Consider the following 19,305-nt stretch of genomic DNA (forward strand, 5'->3'; position numbering starts at 1 on the left):
GTAATGAACCCCTGTGCTAAATCGGAAACCTGCCGGATTGTGTCGTTATAAAGTCCTAACCTTCTGTGTTGTGCATTGTAGACTTATCCACAATCACTGTGTTTATGGAAAAAATTTGCAAGGTACCTGTATTTGGTTTGAGTTCATTGCTCATAGACATGGTGGTATTTTCTCATGTTAATTCAAAAAGTAGAAAATTGACACGCATGCGTAATGTCTAACTGATTCATACTTAAACAGGCGCCAGCGTCCTTAGTGCAAATACTGTTTTTACAATTCGAGGGACAATCCGAGTTACAGTAGACGCCATATTTTCCTGTGGAGCAATCTGAAAAAAATGAAAGTGTTTAAAATATATTTCACCATTGTGAAATGCTCGTTCATGTGATAGACGTTGTGTATTGCATGTTGGCGTTACGGTTTAAAACATTAAAGAATGTCTTCTGCGGCATATCTGTTGAAACAGGCATTCTGATAAATTGTTTTAAAAGCAAGAGGCAAATGGGCTTTGACGGTCACCTAAGTTTCGAAATATTTCAGTTCATTTACTTGAACCTTTTAAGCCCCACACATCCGTGCAAGGGGTCAGTCTTGGCCAACATTTGCATACCATTAACCTGTCATCCCATTATGATAATGCTAACAAAGTTAGAATTTTTCCAATATAAATCAAACAAATGATAAGTCAAACATGTTATTTCGCAGTATAAACTATAGTTAAGTTTACCCCCTTCCCAGGGGCAGACATAAAACCCCAGGGTCATTAAATTCATAATGCTTGTAAAGCCCTTTAAGACCCTTCCATCTATGCTGAGAATTAAATTCTACCTTGTTAGGGTCTTAAGAAGAAGATTTTTCAGTCAATTTGAACCCTTTTTTTTAGCCCCGTCCATTAGCCAGGGTCAGTCAGGGCCAATACAATGTATGTGCATACCATCAAACTTTCATCTCATGCCTGTAATGTGAACCAAGTTTGACTAAATTCCAATATCAATCCAACAAGTAATAGTCAAATATATGATTTCTTTATATAAACTATAGTAAAGTTTACCCAATCGTCATGAAATTCACAATTTTGGTAAAGCACCTTAATACCCCTCAATCTATGAAGAGTGTTTATTCCCACCATATGGCCCCAACCCTGAGGCACTTTGATAATGGGGACCATATAATTCACAATTTTGATTGACCGTTAGCCATAGAAGCCTTCTGCCAAATTTCATTGAATTTGGTTCAGCAGTTTTGGAGAAAGAGTCGAAAACGCACGACGCAGGACGTATGCCGACGGACAAAGGTGAAATAATAATAAAAAAAATGGGTTATACTATACTTGTCAAAGTTATTTTTTGGTGTTTTCTTGTGTACTCCACGGTGCAGACATTTTGTTTACGTGCGAAATATTAATGGTACATTAATCTATACACGGACACATCAAGTAAAAACATTTAAACAAACATTTTGTTAAATTGAGTCTTCCGTTAAATATTCTTTTTGCATTCACTACAAGTCAATTACACCAATAGCCCAGTTTAAATTGGTTCACCAGTTATTTCAATTGTGATACAAGAAAATCGATATTGTATTTGTGATATTGTATATGTGCATATATAATGGTAACTTACAGAAACAGACCCCTGTTTTGGAGTTACAGTTACCACCATAACACGCTGGTGGACACATATTGTTACAGTGTCTGTCACCGTATTTCCCTGCTTGACATCCTGTTTGAAACACAAATGAAAGCGCGTAAGTACATATATTGACAAGCGAATTAATCTTCTTCCCACCAGATTGTTTTCGCATTAAGCATCATCTACAATACCCGATTAAACTTATATGATATAAGAAACGTAGTATAACGTAATCCTGCTTCATTATATAACATCTTTAATCAGGTACAGCTAAGGAACAACTATATTTTCAAACCAATATTATGACAGTGTTGTTTACAAGTAATCGATAGAAGTTCTCGTACTTTGGAGGAAAACAAAATAATGGACGCAGATATGACAGGATAGATGATATGGCATTATAGGGGCCTTGCAGTAAATTTGATGGCCTCTTAGCGCTACATAGTTTTATAGAATTATTGATTAGATTATCTAAAATAATAAGTAAAGGTTTTTTTAGCGAAGAAAGGCATTGTCATAGTATCATACTGATAAATATTGATTAAAGTGAAAGTCTTACACAATTTCACATTTATTCAATAAAACCTAAATGTATTACAACAGGTACTACTGGTTTGCCCATTCTCTCTTACAGGGGTATAAAAACATTACAGAATCAGTCCAAATAAGTAAAATTAAGTAATTGCACAATCAGATATATACGTCATTATCTGAAAAAAGAATGATATTTTCTCGAAACCTTTGACAGTTTCATGCATGTTCTTTCTGTGTATGTACAGCAGATTTGGCCAAGGAAAAAAATATTTGAGAAAATATACATTTTAAAGGGACATCACGGTAAAAACGTTGTAATTTTCAATGAATGTACGTGTTTTGTTCCTTTCCAGTTATGTTTCTGTGCTGTCCCAATGTTCACAGTCGATCCTCATGTCCAGCTTGACCACTTGATTTAGTTGGGAATCCCCCTCTAAATTTAGCGCGGAAATTATTTTTAAATCATCACGTAACTGTTTTGAAATCGAGGCAACACAAACACACGATAGATTACAAGGCGAATTGGATTAGTTGGACAACGATATTATACAGTGGTTTAAATGTTAAATAACACGTTCTGTATATATTCCGGCACATATATTTATGTGTAAATAAGTGTAAACACCGTACATATAGTATAGTGACAGTAGCGATGTACTGATACAGACTGTATACATATTACCGAGTTTGTGTAAATATTACCGAGATTGTCATGACCTACTATCCAGCAATCAAGCAGAATACGAGCAGCGTCCGTATTACTGTTGTTTTCATGTTTGAACTGTATTGTACTGCTTCCCCAGTTTAATTCTAGGATTGTGTTTGACCCATTTTCCAATTATTCTCTTCATTGCGGAAGCTGTTATCGTTTTCAACCGCAGTCGATTCACATTGGAAGCCATTTTTGTTTTCAGGTGTTTTAGTGTGTTGTGCGCATGCGTGTTATCGTATATGTCACAAAATTTGCATATTCAGACAATTGATCAACGAATTGTGATAACCTTTTTATAATTAATAATTGATGTTTTTTATATACATATATCATCAAATTCGAATGGTTATTGTTCATAAGGATATTTTTTTTTAAAGATATACCCAATAATATGAAAAAATACAAAATAAAAATGAAGTGAAAGATAAGTATTTACATAACATCATTTCACCAAGTCATTTATTTCAGCCATTGATAAACAGAATCATACTCACCAAACACCTGTACCTCACATAACTCCAGAATAGCGTAATCACTGTACCAGTTGTATTGTTTTGGGTTGTTTCTATAGTTGTACACGGTCACATACTGACCTACATACGGGCACTGGTGTGTCGCCACCAGCTGTACAGCACTTTTAGTACTACTAGTGTCCTCGTAACACAGGACACCGTCTGGTGGTGTGTTGGTGGTATTGGATACATAAAGCTGGTAACCGGCCAATCTGTGCTTAAAATCATCTTAAAAGAAAACAAAAATCAGCATGTAGATAACCACTTTTAAAGGCACGGAGAGGGTCGATATCAATTTAAATGTCGAATGTTATCACACCCAATCTTACAAGTTAATCAGGTTTAATTTTATTGGAGTGTTTTGGGTTTACCAATAGCAATTGAAATAGCCCCACAGAAACCGCCTTCTGTTAGAAAATTGGTAATATATGATAATCGATGTATCACGCTACTATCGGCAATTCTCTACTGATTATCGGTTATAATAGGAAATTTGTACTAGTTCTCGTACAGTGGCGTTGTCATTCAGAAATGCTTGGTACTAAAAATTAACTTATGATAGAGGAACATTATCTATAAAGAATGGCAAAATGTAATAAAGTTGATTTTGGTTAAAATAGCAAACATCTCTTATATGACAATAAACCGATTAGATTTAAGCCATTTTCGTCCACTCCACATTATTTCTAATCTTAATTGCTATATATCTTGTTACATGTTTTGTCAAAATAATTGTCGCAAAATACATCTTTCAATTAAACCTGCTGATTATAAAGGTAGATATAATGAACAAGACTGTTGTACTTCATAGGCCTCCAGTTAAAATATAATGTTATGTGGGTTGACTTCCTGAATATCAATTGACAATTAGGAATCTCATACGGTATTAAACGTGTGAGAGTCAGTTTTGTCAACTCACACTGAAGAGTTTCGCTGGGAAACGTGCAGGTTTTGAATGAGCTATTGTTATTGAAATAGCATGCAATCAAGAGGTAAGAAGGGGAATGAAATCGTGTATATGCAAAACTGACACTTTTGAAGTAATGTAGGGAAAGTTACCGACACGGTCTAGGACGTACAATTTTTCTGTCCTATACATGGAATTAAGTGGAAACGTGGATAAGTTATAAAATTGTACAACTGAGAAACTGTCGTATGTAGACTATTTCGGATTCAGCCTGACAATATTGCATCACATTTTCCTTTCCAGTGTCAATCGCTGTATATATTACACGTATCTGGTTATGCTGAAATTGATCGCGTGCCAGACGAGATACGATATCTTAGTGATGAATTGTTTATTTAAGATTTGATGTAAGATAGGTATTTACACAAAAGAAGGAAAGAAAATCTGTTTTATTAATGTACCTGTTTTTCTTTCATCGGTTTAAATTCGCGGAGTCAATATTTCGAGTTCTCCTTTTCAGACATATTCGCGGAGATTAAATTTCGCTTCAAAACTATTCCTATAGTTCCAATTCAAGGATGTGGTGTATATCGATATAATTTCCAGTCAGCGTAATTAGTACAGCCGTTTGAGGGTAAATCCTAAGTGGATAAGCTTGCCAATTTGTGTGAAATCCTTTCGCTGTGTAAACGCCGTTCAAACTGCCATAATGCATGAGTGATTTCCAAGTATTTAACCGGTAGGTACTAGTATATGAAATGTAACTGAGTTGTGATCAATTGATTTGTCTTGTATACGTTTTTAGCCTATCTATATAACTTTCGTGATTTTGTCAGTTTTGTTTTGTTTTTACTTGCCTTGTCCACAAATATGAGTTATAATTACTACATGTCTCTTGAGGAATGGTCAAAACACGGATATATAGTAAAAATGACATTTCTAAGCAGGTCAGGGATATAGTTATCCATAATAGGAATATGTTTAACATCCCAGCTTTTATTTCGCTATTTATTAAAGTTGATTAACATGTACACGTACTTTGAATTGATAAAAAATGGAAATACAAATGGATTGATAAGTTATTGAAAAAAATAATAAGTCTGGTTTTCCCGCCCTGAAATGTGAATTGTGAAAATATCAATGTTTTAACAAAGCAAACGTTATCTATGTCTTAGTGATAACACTTATGCATGTATATTTATCTCTCATTCTCTTACCTATATAGAATAAAGTATTGATTAAAACAAGAGATCCCAGAGGGATCTTGGCGCCCACCATTGAATGATCTTTATAGGTTCCATGTTAGATTGATCTTTTCTCTACTTTTCCCTTCCTCTAAGTCTTACTAATCTGTGTAAATTCAGAAACAGCCCTCTAGTGCTTTTCAAACAACGGTAACCTATACATAGAATTTAAGATTTAGCGATAATGGCTGTCTGTTGTTTTCGGATTGGTCCCAAAATGCAACACCAGGGACCAAGGGGAACCTACATATGAAATTTCAGAAAGATCCCTTCAGTACCTTCTGTAAAATAGCGATAACAAACTTCAATTGTCAAAATACAAGATGACTGCCTGTCGGGCAGGTTGTTTTCTGACTGGTCTCAAAATCCAATATGCATAACTAGGCACAGAGGGCAACCTACAAATGAAATTTCAGAAAGATCCCTTCAGCAATTTCTGATAAATAGCGATAACAAACTTCAATTGTCAAAATCTAAGATGGCTGCCTGTCGGCCATGTTGTTTTCCGATTGGTCTCAAAATGCAATATGCATAACTAAGTACCAAGGGGAGCATACATATGAAATCTTAGAAAGATCCCTTCAGTACTTTCTCAGAAATAGTGATAACAAACTTCAATTATCAAAATCCAAGATGGCTGCCTGTCGGCCATGTTGTTTTCCGATCGGTCTCAAAATGCAATATGCATAACTAGGCACCAAGCGGAACCTACATATGAAATTTGAGAAAGATCCCTTCAGTACTTTCTCAGAAATAGCGATAACAAACTTCAATTATCAAAATGCAAGATGGCTGCCTGTCGGCCATGTTGTTTTCTGATTGGTCTCAAAATGCAATATGCATAACTAGGCACCAAGGGGAGCCTACAAATGAAATTTGAGAAAGATCCCTTCAGTACTTTCTAAGAAATAGCGATAACAAACTTCAATTGTCAAAATCCAAGATGGCTGCCTGTCGGCCATGTTGTTATCCGATTGGTCTCAAAATGCAATATGCATAACTAGGCACCAAGGGGAACCCACATATGAAATTTGAGAAAGATCCCTTCAGTACTTTCGGAGGATTAGCGATAACAAGAATTGTTTACGGACGGACGGACGGAGGGACGGACGGACGACGGACCACGGACGCAGGGCGATTTGAATAGCCCACCATCTGATGATGGTGGGCTAATAATAAGCTCCTTAACTTTAATAATGAGGCTGATCTAATCGACATAACTTAATTCCAAGAATGAGACATGATTGGTAGAGACACTTCACTCACCTCTGTAGTATATTTTGATCTCAGTAATGGTCATCAGCTCTCCCAGATCAACACGCCACCAGGCCGTTGTTTTAACTAGCGCCGTATGTGTACAGCAACCGCTATTGAAGCTGGTTGTTGTGCAGTTATCCACAACTTTGCTTGCTACATTACCGCCCCATGACTCACTACTCTGTTCTGTTTGTTTATTCAAGGCGACGTTACCTGCAATAAATGAAGAATAAAATGATAACTGATACGTTATGAATTGAACTTAACGATGGTTCTGACAAAACTGATCATATTATCTTTCCTTACATGAAGATGTGAGAAAATAATTTCACCTTATTCTTAACCGAAAGTGCAATATGATAATTTTATTTCTCCAATCTATATGCCCCCGCCCCCCTAACTGCAATCGCGATATCCGACTATTTTGGTAACCCGACTGTATTGATAACTCCGTGTACATGTATGGTGATTGAACTTTGCTTGTCCTATCAGTTCACTATTCAACACATTCTCAAGTCATTCATTAATTCTGATAGTATCATATCATATGGTTGTATACATACATATTAATTTGAGAAAACATAATGTGTCAACAATCACGTTCAAATCATCAGCGAGTTCAATTTGTCATACTCTATGCATAGACAGAGCGTTTAAATATCTATAATGACATAAATATAATCAAATAAATTGATACTAATATGTATGTTTAACCATGTAACTTCTCATTTAGATCCAAAGTACAAGGACAAAAATGCAATCAATATCAACAATAGGTTAAAGATATCTTTGTTTTTGTACGTTTCTAATTGAAATGTAATACATAATCAATTCATAGAAGGCAATAAGCTTTTTTCTTTAAATAATTTATGGTAATTTCAATTTTATACCAAACAATATATCAAATCATAAATTTTCGTTAAAGGATATTGGGTCGATTGCAAATTATTGCTGGTTTGCCGATATATATTTATAGAGGTATATTTCTGCGGTATTTCACAACAATATTAGTGGTTGTATGACTGATATTATATATTAGAATGAACCTGAAAACAGTCCCAAGAAATTATTCATGCAATGTGAATGTCCCTTCTGTAGGAGCCCGAAAGTAGTAGCAACAAAGATATTGTTAGTTATTGAAATAATTACACGATGAAAGAGCCGACTTTCCTGAAAGTGATTACTGTTGGCTATTACGAAACAAAACATCAACGTATTGAAACACTCATTACTGACCTCTCCAATCAGGAAGAAATATAACCTACCACGTATTTAATAGTAGTAACTATATACATATAATATAAATCATTGTGTATTTACTAGTTTCATTTTTATATAAACTACTTACTTTCCGATCTGACAGTATTTGATATGTAGAACAAGATCAGGATCAAATGTCTTCCTACAATAATCTTTCTCGTCGCCATTCTCAGTTTGGTGGCGACTCAACATCAACAAGGAAGTCAAAGTATATTGTTAAAGGTTCATGTGTTCGATTTTGAATAGGATTTTGCACTAGGTGTAGTTTTACAAAAATATCACATACTGGTTCCGGGACACTACCTTTAACTCAACAGCTATGTTAACCTTATAATACCCTGTTTTGTATGCACCGCTCTGTTAAATATTTAATGCGTGTGTACTGGGGTTGCACTCTACAATATGTCGATCCACAGGTGTACACATATGTAATTAGTATTCCCTTCTAACGAACTGCTGGCAATATTAGGAGTGCATTAATCTAACGATATTCAACATTTACAGTATAATATCAAGTTTTACTGAAAAGCAATGTCACGAACAGTCAGGGTCAATTTGAGTTGGGCTCGCTTTGTGCTAACTGGGGAGTTCCCCACTAATCAAAATACGGGAGACCCGTAACATGCCATCCAGAGCGATTAGGGTAAAGTGTCTTGCCAAAGGTGATTGAACTCCAATTATGCATACATGTTTTCATTTTAGCGACAGGATCCGTTATATTTTTCTTCATTTTTTTCCTGCATTGAGTATGTAACACAGGGACCCACTGTTCGCTATTTACATTCTGAATAGCTTGTATAATATATTGCAGGCAGTTATTCGACACACCGAAACAATATACATGTGCACAAGGGGAAAGAGTACTTTCGTATAGAGTGTACCTCTGAACTCAAACATTTTCAATTTCTCTGTAGGGAAGTTGGGTAAACTTATAAATTAAAGATATTATATTTGTATCTATGAATATACAAGGAAATTGAGTACACCTTATCCAACTTATAATAAAATCATTCCATAGAAAATTAAATAACATACATTTTGCAAGATGGCATATTTACATAATTTTAAAGAGAAAGAGAGGCCATGTCGTTGTGTCGTCTATTTGTGACCATATCGTTTTGACGTCTATTTATGACCATGTGTTTTTATCCTTTATTTTAGACCATTCCTTTGAGTCGATTTGTTATGTCCATGTCTTTATGACGGCTATTTATGACCATGTCTTCGTGACGTCTATTAATGACAATGTCTTTGTGTCGTCTATTTTTGACCATGTCTTCGTGTCGTTTATTTATGACCATATTATGTCGTTTATTTATGAACATGTCGTTATGTCGTCTATATCTGATCATGTTTGGTTTGGTTAATTTTATTGAACGTCCTATTAACAGCTAAGGTCATTTACAGAGCTGCGCGCTGAAGTGTGTATGGTCAGAGTGTAACACTAGTACGACAGGTATTGGTACTACATTACTGTGTATCGACAGTACTCTAACAAAGTCGATCGCGCTGAGTAAGCGTTGATTTGATTGGTCGAACTGAATGCACACACCTTTCTCAGCACTCGTGTGCACATGAGTAAACTTGCGAGACGATCATCAATCAATACGTGCATAATACACTGATTGTGTTGTCCATATTGAAAGAACATCTGCATAATAAACTTTTAAATGTATAAATATTAGATATATTGTAAATTTAGCTAGTTAAACTTTGCAAGTTGCAGTTATACACATGTAGTTGTGAGCTTATGTAATGCAAATCACCTTGGTCACTTACGTGTCTGACAAAAAACCCGGGAAACTATAGGTCTAGACGGTGTACACATATAACGTACTACTTCAAACATGCAAAATTCCAAGGGCCGTGTTTACACCAGAGGGAAAAGTGAAGATGAGAGAACGAGAAAAACTGTTTTTAATCTACATTCAGAAGGACTCTCGTATTCAGCCATCAGTGATAAGACCGGTTTGTCTAAATCAGGATGTCACAAAAACATATGAAGATTTTTGATGCGACAAAGTCTTTAGCGCCCATCGTCAAACGGAAACCACTGAAAAGTAAAAAGGTGACTCAAGATGTTATGGAATTCGTCGAATTCAAAAAGAAATGCAAGCCAAGTATTTATGCTAGAGAAATTCGCAAGAACTCTTGGTAAAGGCTAATTTACGTTACTTAACATAAATGTTTTTAGCGATGATCAATGTGAATTAAGTGCATTTTCAGGAGAAGGGAGGTAACTCGTATTTGCCGATTACCAATAATTTTGTTGAGACACGCATGCGCAGGCAGTTTGTTTACAGTTCAATTCTGCAGTGCATTCGTGCGTAATTGGTAGCTGTTTTCCCCATATTTTTCATCAAAAGCCACCACCCACCCCTTCCTCCTCACTTCGTCTTTTCTGTTTATAATAGACGACATGGCTTATTTCATGATGCATGTTGTATTAGTAATGTATATGCTTTAATATGATGTAACTTGTATTAGTAGGCGCATTTGTTCCCCATCTTTGTATAAAGGGGTTCAATTTGTTCCCCATCTTTGTATAAAGGGGTTCTAAATATTGGTTTTCATCTGATGTAACAGATATCTTTGTACAAGTTAGTACAAAAAAGTAAAGAGGAACTTCATAAAGAGGAACTTCATGTCGTCATTTATATTTTAAATAAATGACATTGTTTCACTTTCAGTCTTGGTGTCTGTTATATTTTAACCTTTATACAAACAGAGCACATCCTTATATATCTGATGCATAGCTAAATAACATTTGTACAAATGATAAAAATCGACAGTAAATCGTGTTGTGAAAAATGATCTTGGGATGTCGTACAAGAAGCTGACAAAAATTCTCCAGGAAACCGAGAGAGTTAACCACGATGATCTTGTTGTTCGGTATCTTGCGAAAATGATGGAGTTTACACCTCTACAAATGCACTTTTTTGATGAATCCTCTGTGCTTACTACATCTGGAAACAGAGCTTACGGACATAGCGATTTCGGAACCAGGGCAATAGAAACTCAGAAATTTGCAAGTAACAGCACACTGACTGTTAATGTTTGTTGTGGCTTCTTTGGGATCAATTATTATAACATTCTGAACGGAGCGTCCAATGCTATGGAGATGGTGAATGTTTTTGCCGAGGCATTGGAAGAGCGGAATGAATTGGGAAATCCTACGTTTGCGCGCGGTGATGTGATTGTAATGGATAACTGTGGGTTTCATCACCAGCACCAGGGCGAGAGAATTCTGCGTTACCTACTTGACCAACATGGCGTCACTTTGGTTTTCCAACCACCTTATTCACCACAATATAATGTTACGGAATGTGTTTTCCAAATCATGAAACGGCGTTTGCAATATAACTCCGCAATGGTCGAGAATTTCCTAGAGCTAACTGTTGTAGATGCTCTTGATTTCCCTGCTTCGTTCATGTCTGGATTTTTCCGAGTGTGGATATGTATAATCACGGAAGGTAAAGCATCATAAATTTACTTTTCATAACAACATTGCATATATATGTGTGTAATAACCCATGTGTTCAACGAGTATCGGATCTTTATTAAATGCTTAAAACTTAAACGTAAAAGTTGTCGTTGTTTTGCATAATCATGTAATTATATATAATCGCACACGTGTTTACATACTCCGTGTTCGCCCCGCCCGTTTCGGCACAGAACCAATCGGAAAGGTCGATACATTGTTTCAATACAATTGAATACAATCAACAGTTGCTGTACTACTATTGAAAATATACCGTACACACTTCAGGCTGCGGTATGTTCGTGTTGAGTCTTCTTGTGATAGGCCGGAACTTTTGCCGATTTATAGTGCTACCTCACTGAAGCATACTGCCGAAGACACCCAGCAGCACACCCCACCCGGTCACATTATACTGACAACGGGCGAACCAGTCGTCCCACTCCAAATATGCTGAGCGCTAAGCAGGGGTAGCAACTACCATTTTTGAAGACTCTGGTATGTCTCGGCTAGGGGACAGAACCCAAATCCTTCCTCACAGCGGCGAACGCTCAACCCAAGGCCAAAAGTGAGGCATTGTCAAGGGAAACATGAGGAAGAAGAAAGTTGTTCAGAAAGAAGAGAAAAGATAAGATCCCAAATTTAGTCGCCTCTTACGATCATGCAATGGGGGCAGCAGGTACAATTCACTCAGAAAGGCACTTCATCGTAAGCATTTGAATGTTTTGGCACGTGCGGATGTTCCTCGCCTGTCAACAGTCAAACATATCGACTGGTCAACCTTATTTGCTGAGAAACAGTCGAAAATACTCGATTTATATTGACATAGAGTCAGTCGTTCCACTCCTAATATCCTGAGCGCCAAGCAGGAGTTTAAAGACTGCATGGTATGTCTCGGTCAGGGGACTGAACAAAAAGCCTTCCTTTCAAGGGCAAAAGCTCAACTAAAGGCCAAAAGTGAGGCATTGTCAAGGGAGACATTAGGAAGAAGAGAAAAGATAAGATCTCAAACTTAGTCGCCTCTTACGATCATGCAATAGGTGTTTCATAAACAAGGTGGAAGTCTACATCCGGTGAATAAATTCACTTTATTCCTAGTCACTCAGACTCTTTATAGTACATATAAATGAAGCAAGCGTTTAGCTGATCTAGATATGACGTAGCACTAATTACCATCTGGATAGAGACAAGTACTCGCTGGCTTAAATACATGACAATAGGCAAGTACAATTCTGACGCAGGCCTGACAAAACAAGATATGAAGAAACTGGTTGATATTGTTGAATATTAAATTAATTGAAGGAGTGTGCAGATGAGGTTTGTCTTCTGCATATGAACTCATTTTGTCGAAAAGAACTCGCCGCTGAAAAATACTGAGATCCAGTCAACAGTCATGAGCTCCAAAAGATCAACGCGTTACCAAACTGTTTTTGAACAGTGGTATTGGTAACTGCACAACACCTAAATTCTGTGTTTGTAAACACGCATTCAACCACAGCCTTACTGGCGACTAATACACTGTCGTTATTGCTGCTCTGTTCAGCTGATTTATACGCGCGACATCACATCGACATTAAGATAACTTATTAGTTTATAGTAATGAAATAGCAATAGTTAGTTAGTTAAAATGCTTAACGGCCCATCAACATATGCAATTACTTCATTATCAATAACACATATAAGGATGGGCGTTTGGTTTGGTTTATTTTGTTTAACGTCCTATTAACAGCTAAGGTCATTTAAGGACGGCCTCCCATGCGTGCGACATGCATGCGTGTGGTGAGTGCGTATGTGTTTTGTGAGGCTGTGGTATGTTCGTGGTAAGTCTCCTTGTGATAGGCCGGAACTTTTGCCGATTTATAGTGCTACCTCACTGAAGCATACTGCCGAAGACACCCCACCCGGTCACATTATACTGACAACGGGCGAACCAGTCGTCCCACTCCAAATATGCTGAGCGCTAAGGCCAAAAGTGAGGCACTGTCAATGGAGACATTAGGAAGAAGAAAGCTGTTAAGAAAGAAGAGAAAATAAAAGATCCCAAGTTTAGTCGCCTCTTACGATCATGCAATGGGGGCAGCAGGTACAATTCTTACGCCCTACCTGCAGGGCAAAGGATGGGCGTACAAAGCGCTCATGGTAAACACTAAAACCGAAATACTTTACAGATACCTTCGAGATAACACTAATAACCAAATAGAGAATAAATGTCTGTGAGAATTTACCTCAATCAAATAAAAGATGACTTTTTTTTATTAGAAAAACGACAAGAAATAGTATTTCCTGCTCTCTTGACGCTTCCATTCTATTGGCATTGCGTGATTCATTCTAAAGATACTTGCTTTTTCATTATTTTTAGCTTCATTCAGGATCCCGACACAAAGGTAGCCATGATGTGCTATCATATGTGATGTGCTATCATGGCTGATGTGCCAAAATGTTTACATATGTAGTGATCAAATGTGATACTATTTCACAACAGAATTCAATTGGTGATGTAATCATTGAAAAGGTCGTTTAAATAGTACGAAGATTTTGAAGTCGTTATTTTTTTTTATTGTTTTCAGTGAATTCAAGCTCATTAGCTGTCGTTGTAGTTTACACAGAATAAAAACTTGTATGAAAAAGTTAACAACCTGGACCGAGGTCACCTAAATATGGAAATGACTAGATATGCTATAACATGAAATGGAAGCACTTACTAGACGTGTATCATACCGCAATAATTATCAAAAATATCCTGAGGGATAAATGTTCTTTATATTGATGGTATTGACCTCACGTGAGTATTAGACGTTCGTGTGTCTGCAGGAGTGATTACTGTCCAGCACGTTACTTATGTTATTTGATCGAATTGTCTGTGTTAATGTATCAACTTTATGAAGATGGCGATAATAGCAAATTGAATGTCTGTTTGCGAACTCATGTCGAGCAAACGAGACTATTGTGACTGCAGCGCTGTCGTAAACATTAACATTTAAATGGTTCGTTTTGTACTAAGTATTAATGAAGGTAACAACTCACCCTTGATTTATGAAATATTCATGGTCACGTGACTCCAGAAAGAAAGAATGCTTGTATTCTGGACTTGAATATTTAGTGTTAAATTAAGGTTCTCAAAAAGTATCAGTATTTAAAAAAAAATGATTATAGATGCATGGTAGTATGAATGCACATTTTACCTATGTTTTTTTGTTTTCTTTGTGTTATTATTAGGCTAAAACCTTCACTTGATAAGTCACCTAGATACAATTATTTAGTATGTTGTAAGAGACAACAAACGACAAAAATATTATTTGTTAATACGTTATCCTCTGAAATTGATTACTGTTTTATATTATGAATCAAAACATCAAATAAATAACAACGAAGAATGGTATCAACTACATTTTCACCTACATGTTAGTCGTTTTATATTGCCAAGTTTTTGTTCGTATATAAAGAGCAACCTTCAGATCTTGTATTAAATTTGAAGAACAGGATCAGGATCACATACATGTATCTTCCTGTCAAAATCATTCCCGTTGACATATTGCCCTTAATGACAACCCACAATCAACAGGGAAGTTAATTGTACATTGCTTTAGCTTTAACCTTGTTAACGTCATAGGCGGGTCTTAAAACGCCTACACATACGTGTTCCGGGACACTGCCTTCAACCCATCAGTTATCTAAAATATTCACTACCTTGTGTTGTATCGCTCTTTGTATCCAATATTAATATATGGCATATCGAGCATCGGTGCATGTTAGCACGAAATGTAGCCTTAACTTACTTATGCTTGGGAAGGAGACGATGTGTCCATTAGATGTAACGTACGAAAGTCCAAAGCAAACTCCTGCGGTGCAGCGTTCAAATATATGTGTGGAATGGGTTCAACAATCAATGAAACGGTTATAAGGTATTCATATCATCGTATAGGGACTTCCACTGTAATCATGTCAGGATATCGCGCCCACCATTACTGTGCCATGAAAACGTTCTTTTTTAGAACGCCGATGTGGCGTAGCGGTATAAGCTGCGGTTATTTCTGGCTAGGCGATTGGGCACGAGTCATAAAGTTGTCTTCCTTCGTCATTTGTGTTACTATGTTATACATATATACAGATATATTGATCACAGTACAACTACGACAGGAAATTCAAATCTTTATTTTCGGATCACCAGCACATATAATGTGCCAATTATTTGATATAAACACACCGTAACACAACTGACGAAGGAAGACATTTTGTTTGGTTTGGTTTTATTTGTTTAACGTCATATTAACATATTTAAGATCATTTAAGGACGGCCTCCTTTCTTGCTGCATATTATCATATTTAAGATCATTTAAGGACGGCCTCCTTTCTTGCTGCAATTTATGCATTTCCACTTTGCATTGTCTCTTTTTAAGAAAGCATCATTTCCTTTAATGTTGACACATTTATAATGAAACCAGCCATTGTATGTGTCACATGCAATGCTTTCTTTCTCAATGTTGTCTTTTTCCCATTCACATCTCCTTTCACATACTTCACATACTTTACGAATATCTACATCTTGTTCTATTTCATTTGTATTTGTCTGTTTGTTTACTTGTTTCTCTCCAAGAACAGCACCCTTTATTCGCAGTGCCTGCTTATTTTCCTTTGGACAGTTCTTTTCAAATGCTTAAGGGACTGCGAAATAGAAACACTCAGAAAATGTTTGGTAATTTCTTCATATAGGTCCATCACTAGTGTTAAGAACACTTCATCCCAAATTTCAGTATCCTCAAAAGTACCACAAAAGTCCATCCAATTTTCTAAAAGTTTGCTGTTTTCATCAACTGCAGATCTGCACATCAGGTGGATGTTGTGATTGTGAAGATGGGAATGTTGATTTGTTAGATGTGCCTGCACAACCTCATTTAATTCTAAGAAAAATCCAAAACCATCTTCATTCACAAAATGAAGTTCCTTGCTTGAAATTGATTCCCATCATGCTTTCCTCCGCGGTGTCATGAATTCATATTCAGTGATACGAAAATGTTTAAGCATGGCCTGCTTCTTGTAATCGAGCCAAAGCCATTATAAAGGAAAACCGAAAAAAAAGGAAACAAAAAAAAAACAAAAAAAAACGTGACACTGTAACTAATTCAATATTGATACTCTAAAACCTTTATCGAGTAGTGAGAAAAATTTGGTTGGTTTGGTTTATTTTTTTTTACGTCCTATTAACAGCTAAGGTCATTTAAGGACGGCCTCCGTGCGTGCGACATGCATGCGTGTGGCGAGTGCGTATGTGTGTTTTGGGAGGCTGCAGTATGTTCGTCTTAAGTCTTCTTGTGATAGGCCGGAACTTTTGCCGATTTAAAGTGCTACCTCACTGGAGCATACTGCCGAAGACACCCAGCAGCACACCCCACCCGGTCACATTATACTGACAACGGGCGAACCAGTCGTCCCACTCTTTTTATGCTGAGCGCTAAGCAGGATTAGCAACTACCATTTTTAAAGACTCTGGTATGTCTCGGCCAGGGGACAGAACCCAAAGCCTTCCTCACAGAAAAAATAATTTAGAATCTAGCAAACTGGACAATAAATCAAAAGGTGGAAGTTACCTTGCTTTAAATACTAAATGTATTGTGTGTGAACACTGGATTGAATGCTTCAGCTACAACCTCCAAAATGGATGTGCAGTCCATCCTAGCTTAACAGATGAACACGTAAACATTACCCCTGCCTCAAAGATGAGGAATAAACTGGCCACTGATGTGCTGAACAAAAACATGCTCTACCTGATGAAGCAGTATCAGACATGGGAGATCCAGAAAGACTTGCTTCAATCAATGAACTCTTAGAGCACACAACTGTGCTTTTCAGTATATTTGTGACTAAAACCGCCCACTTTCCAGCATATCCGATGGAAGGATTCAAAGCATTCAACAGGCAGTAGATTTTTTTAACAAATGGGAATCATAGGTGGAAAAATCTTTGATATATCTTGCCAAGAAAAACTTCATCACATGGGAGACAAGGGAAGATACAAACTCGTCCCTCACTGGATTCATTTCCCTGTGTAAGCTAATGCCGGAAAAGGTAAATACCATGAACCCCGGATTCATTAATTGAGATCACGTGGAGAGCTTTTTGGTCAACCAAAGGGACGTAAGGAATGGATCTAGTACAAATCCAACATTGGCACAATATTGGCCGACAAATACTGCCATTATTCTTGGACAGTACAGTGTATCAAACAAGGCCAACTAAGGAAAAACGGCCTCCTATTTTTCTGCAACAACATCATGCCCGTTACGCATGTGGGTTAATGTTGCATTTATAATTAAAAAGAACAAAAATCGTCATGTTTTTATATAAATTCAATATTTAATGATTTCCCTGTAAGTTCTGTTTGTTTTCTTGATCGGATTTTAATGTTAGGTGTCCAACGTCTTTATCGGGATGTTTTCGTCGGTCCTCCAGTTCTCGCGTGGTCACGTGACCGGCACGAAGGACTACATTAACACTTGGTCGGTAAATATGGCCAGAGCACCCGACCAACGTATTTTGTCGTACAAACAAATATGATGCACTTATTCATCGTGCTAAGAAACCGAGAAAAAGTGCTGTACATTCTTCTATTTATTCAAGTATGGTTACATAACGGCGTTATAAACTGATCTTAATTGACGAAGTGCCGATTAATTGACTACTTTTTAAGTAATTTTGACGATGTTTGTCATTTTCGTAAGAATGTACAGCACTTTTCGTTGTTCTCATACAATTACCTTCACGCTCTTACCTGTTTCATAATTATTGATTTAGGGTAGTCGGGTGCTCTAGAACGATTTATAGAGAAAGTGTTAATGTTCATTCTCCAATATTGGAACTCTTCAGTGTTTTAAGTATCGAAATCGGCATATAGAAAAGAACAAACGTTAATAAACGAATGCAATGGATCGTAATTAATTCAAATAATTATTTACAGATGATTTCCAAAGACATAAGGTATAGTTAGACGTTTTCGGCTGTACATGCAAGTTTATAAATTCGACACTGATAAAACCACCGTCCTCGTCGTTGCCATGACAGCCGATCGAAGCTCCGATCACGAATGCACTGTCAAAGTGAAAGTTGAAGTATTTTTCGCAACATGCCGTTTCAACTTAAAATTACATGCACACCTCATATTGATTGGGGTTGTTTAATCATACCTGATCAATTGAATTGTAAGAAAACTAACAAAAACACTAAAAAACACAGAATGAAACCTTCGTGTCAGGCAGTGCAGACACAACGCGGGATCTGTAAACAATGTGACGTCATTGGAATGTACAAGTTGCAACAATGTACAACAATGTATTTTTTACAAGAATACACTAATGAGCAACAAAACAGGACGTAACTCAGGCAGAAATAAGGATGCAATACGAAAGAGAAGGTCCATCAGGATTTAATGAACGCACGCGTGTTGTCAAAGATAAATACGAAATTTGAAATCTGATGTGAAAGTAGTGACATATGGCCCTGCTGTGGACAAATAAACGTTAACTTGATTTATTTTAACCCTATATTAAATTAAGATCATTAAAACAATGATTACTTTAACAGATGTGTTTTACCCGTGCTGCGTTGTCCGGTAGGAACGACAGTGTCCTCCTGTTGCCCTGCAGGTAGAGCCTAAGAATTGTACCTGCTGCCCCCATTGCATGATCGTAAGAGGCGACTAAATTTGGGATCTTATCTTTTTTCTTCTTTCTTAACAACTTTCTTCTTCCTAATGTCTCCCTTGACAATGCCTCACTT

General features: G+C 36.8%; 1 protein-coding gene across 1 annotated transcript; it reads left to right on the plus strand.

Annotated features, from left to right (window-relative positions):
- Positions 1–10,878: 10,878 nt before the first annotated feature.
- LOC117318803 lies at positions 10,879–17,360 on the plus strand. The gene is made up of 3 exons (XM_033873759.1): positions 10,879–11,530; positions 13,895–13,919; positions 17,174–17,360. Exons 1-3 carry the CDS (start codon positions 10,879–10,881, stop codon positions 17,358–17,360), a joined length of 864 nt encoding a protein of 287 aa, XP_033729650.1.
- The last annotated feature ends 1,945 nt before the right edge of the window (positions 17,361–19,305 follow it).

This window comes from Pecten maximus, unplaced genomic scaffold, assembly GCF_902652985.1.
Source record: "Pecten maximus unplaced genomic scaffold, xPecMax1.1, whole genome shotgun sequence".
NCBI lineage: Eukaryota > Metazoa > Mollusca > Bivalvia > Pectinida > Pectinidae > Pecten > Pecten maximus.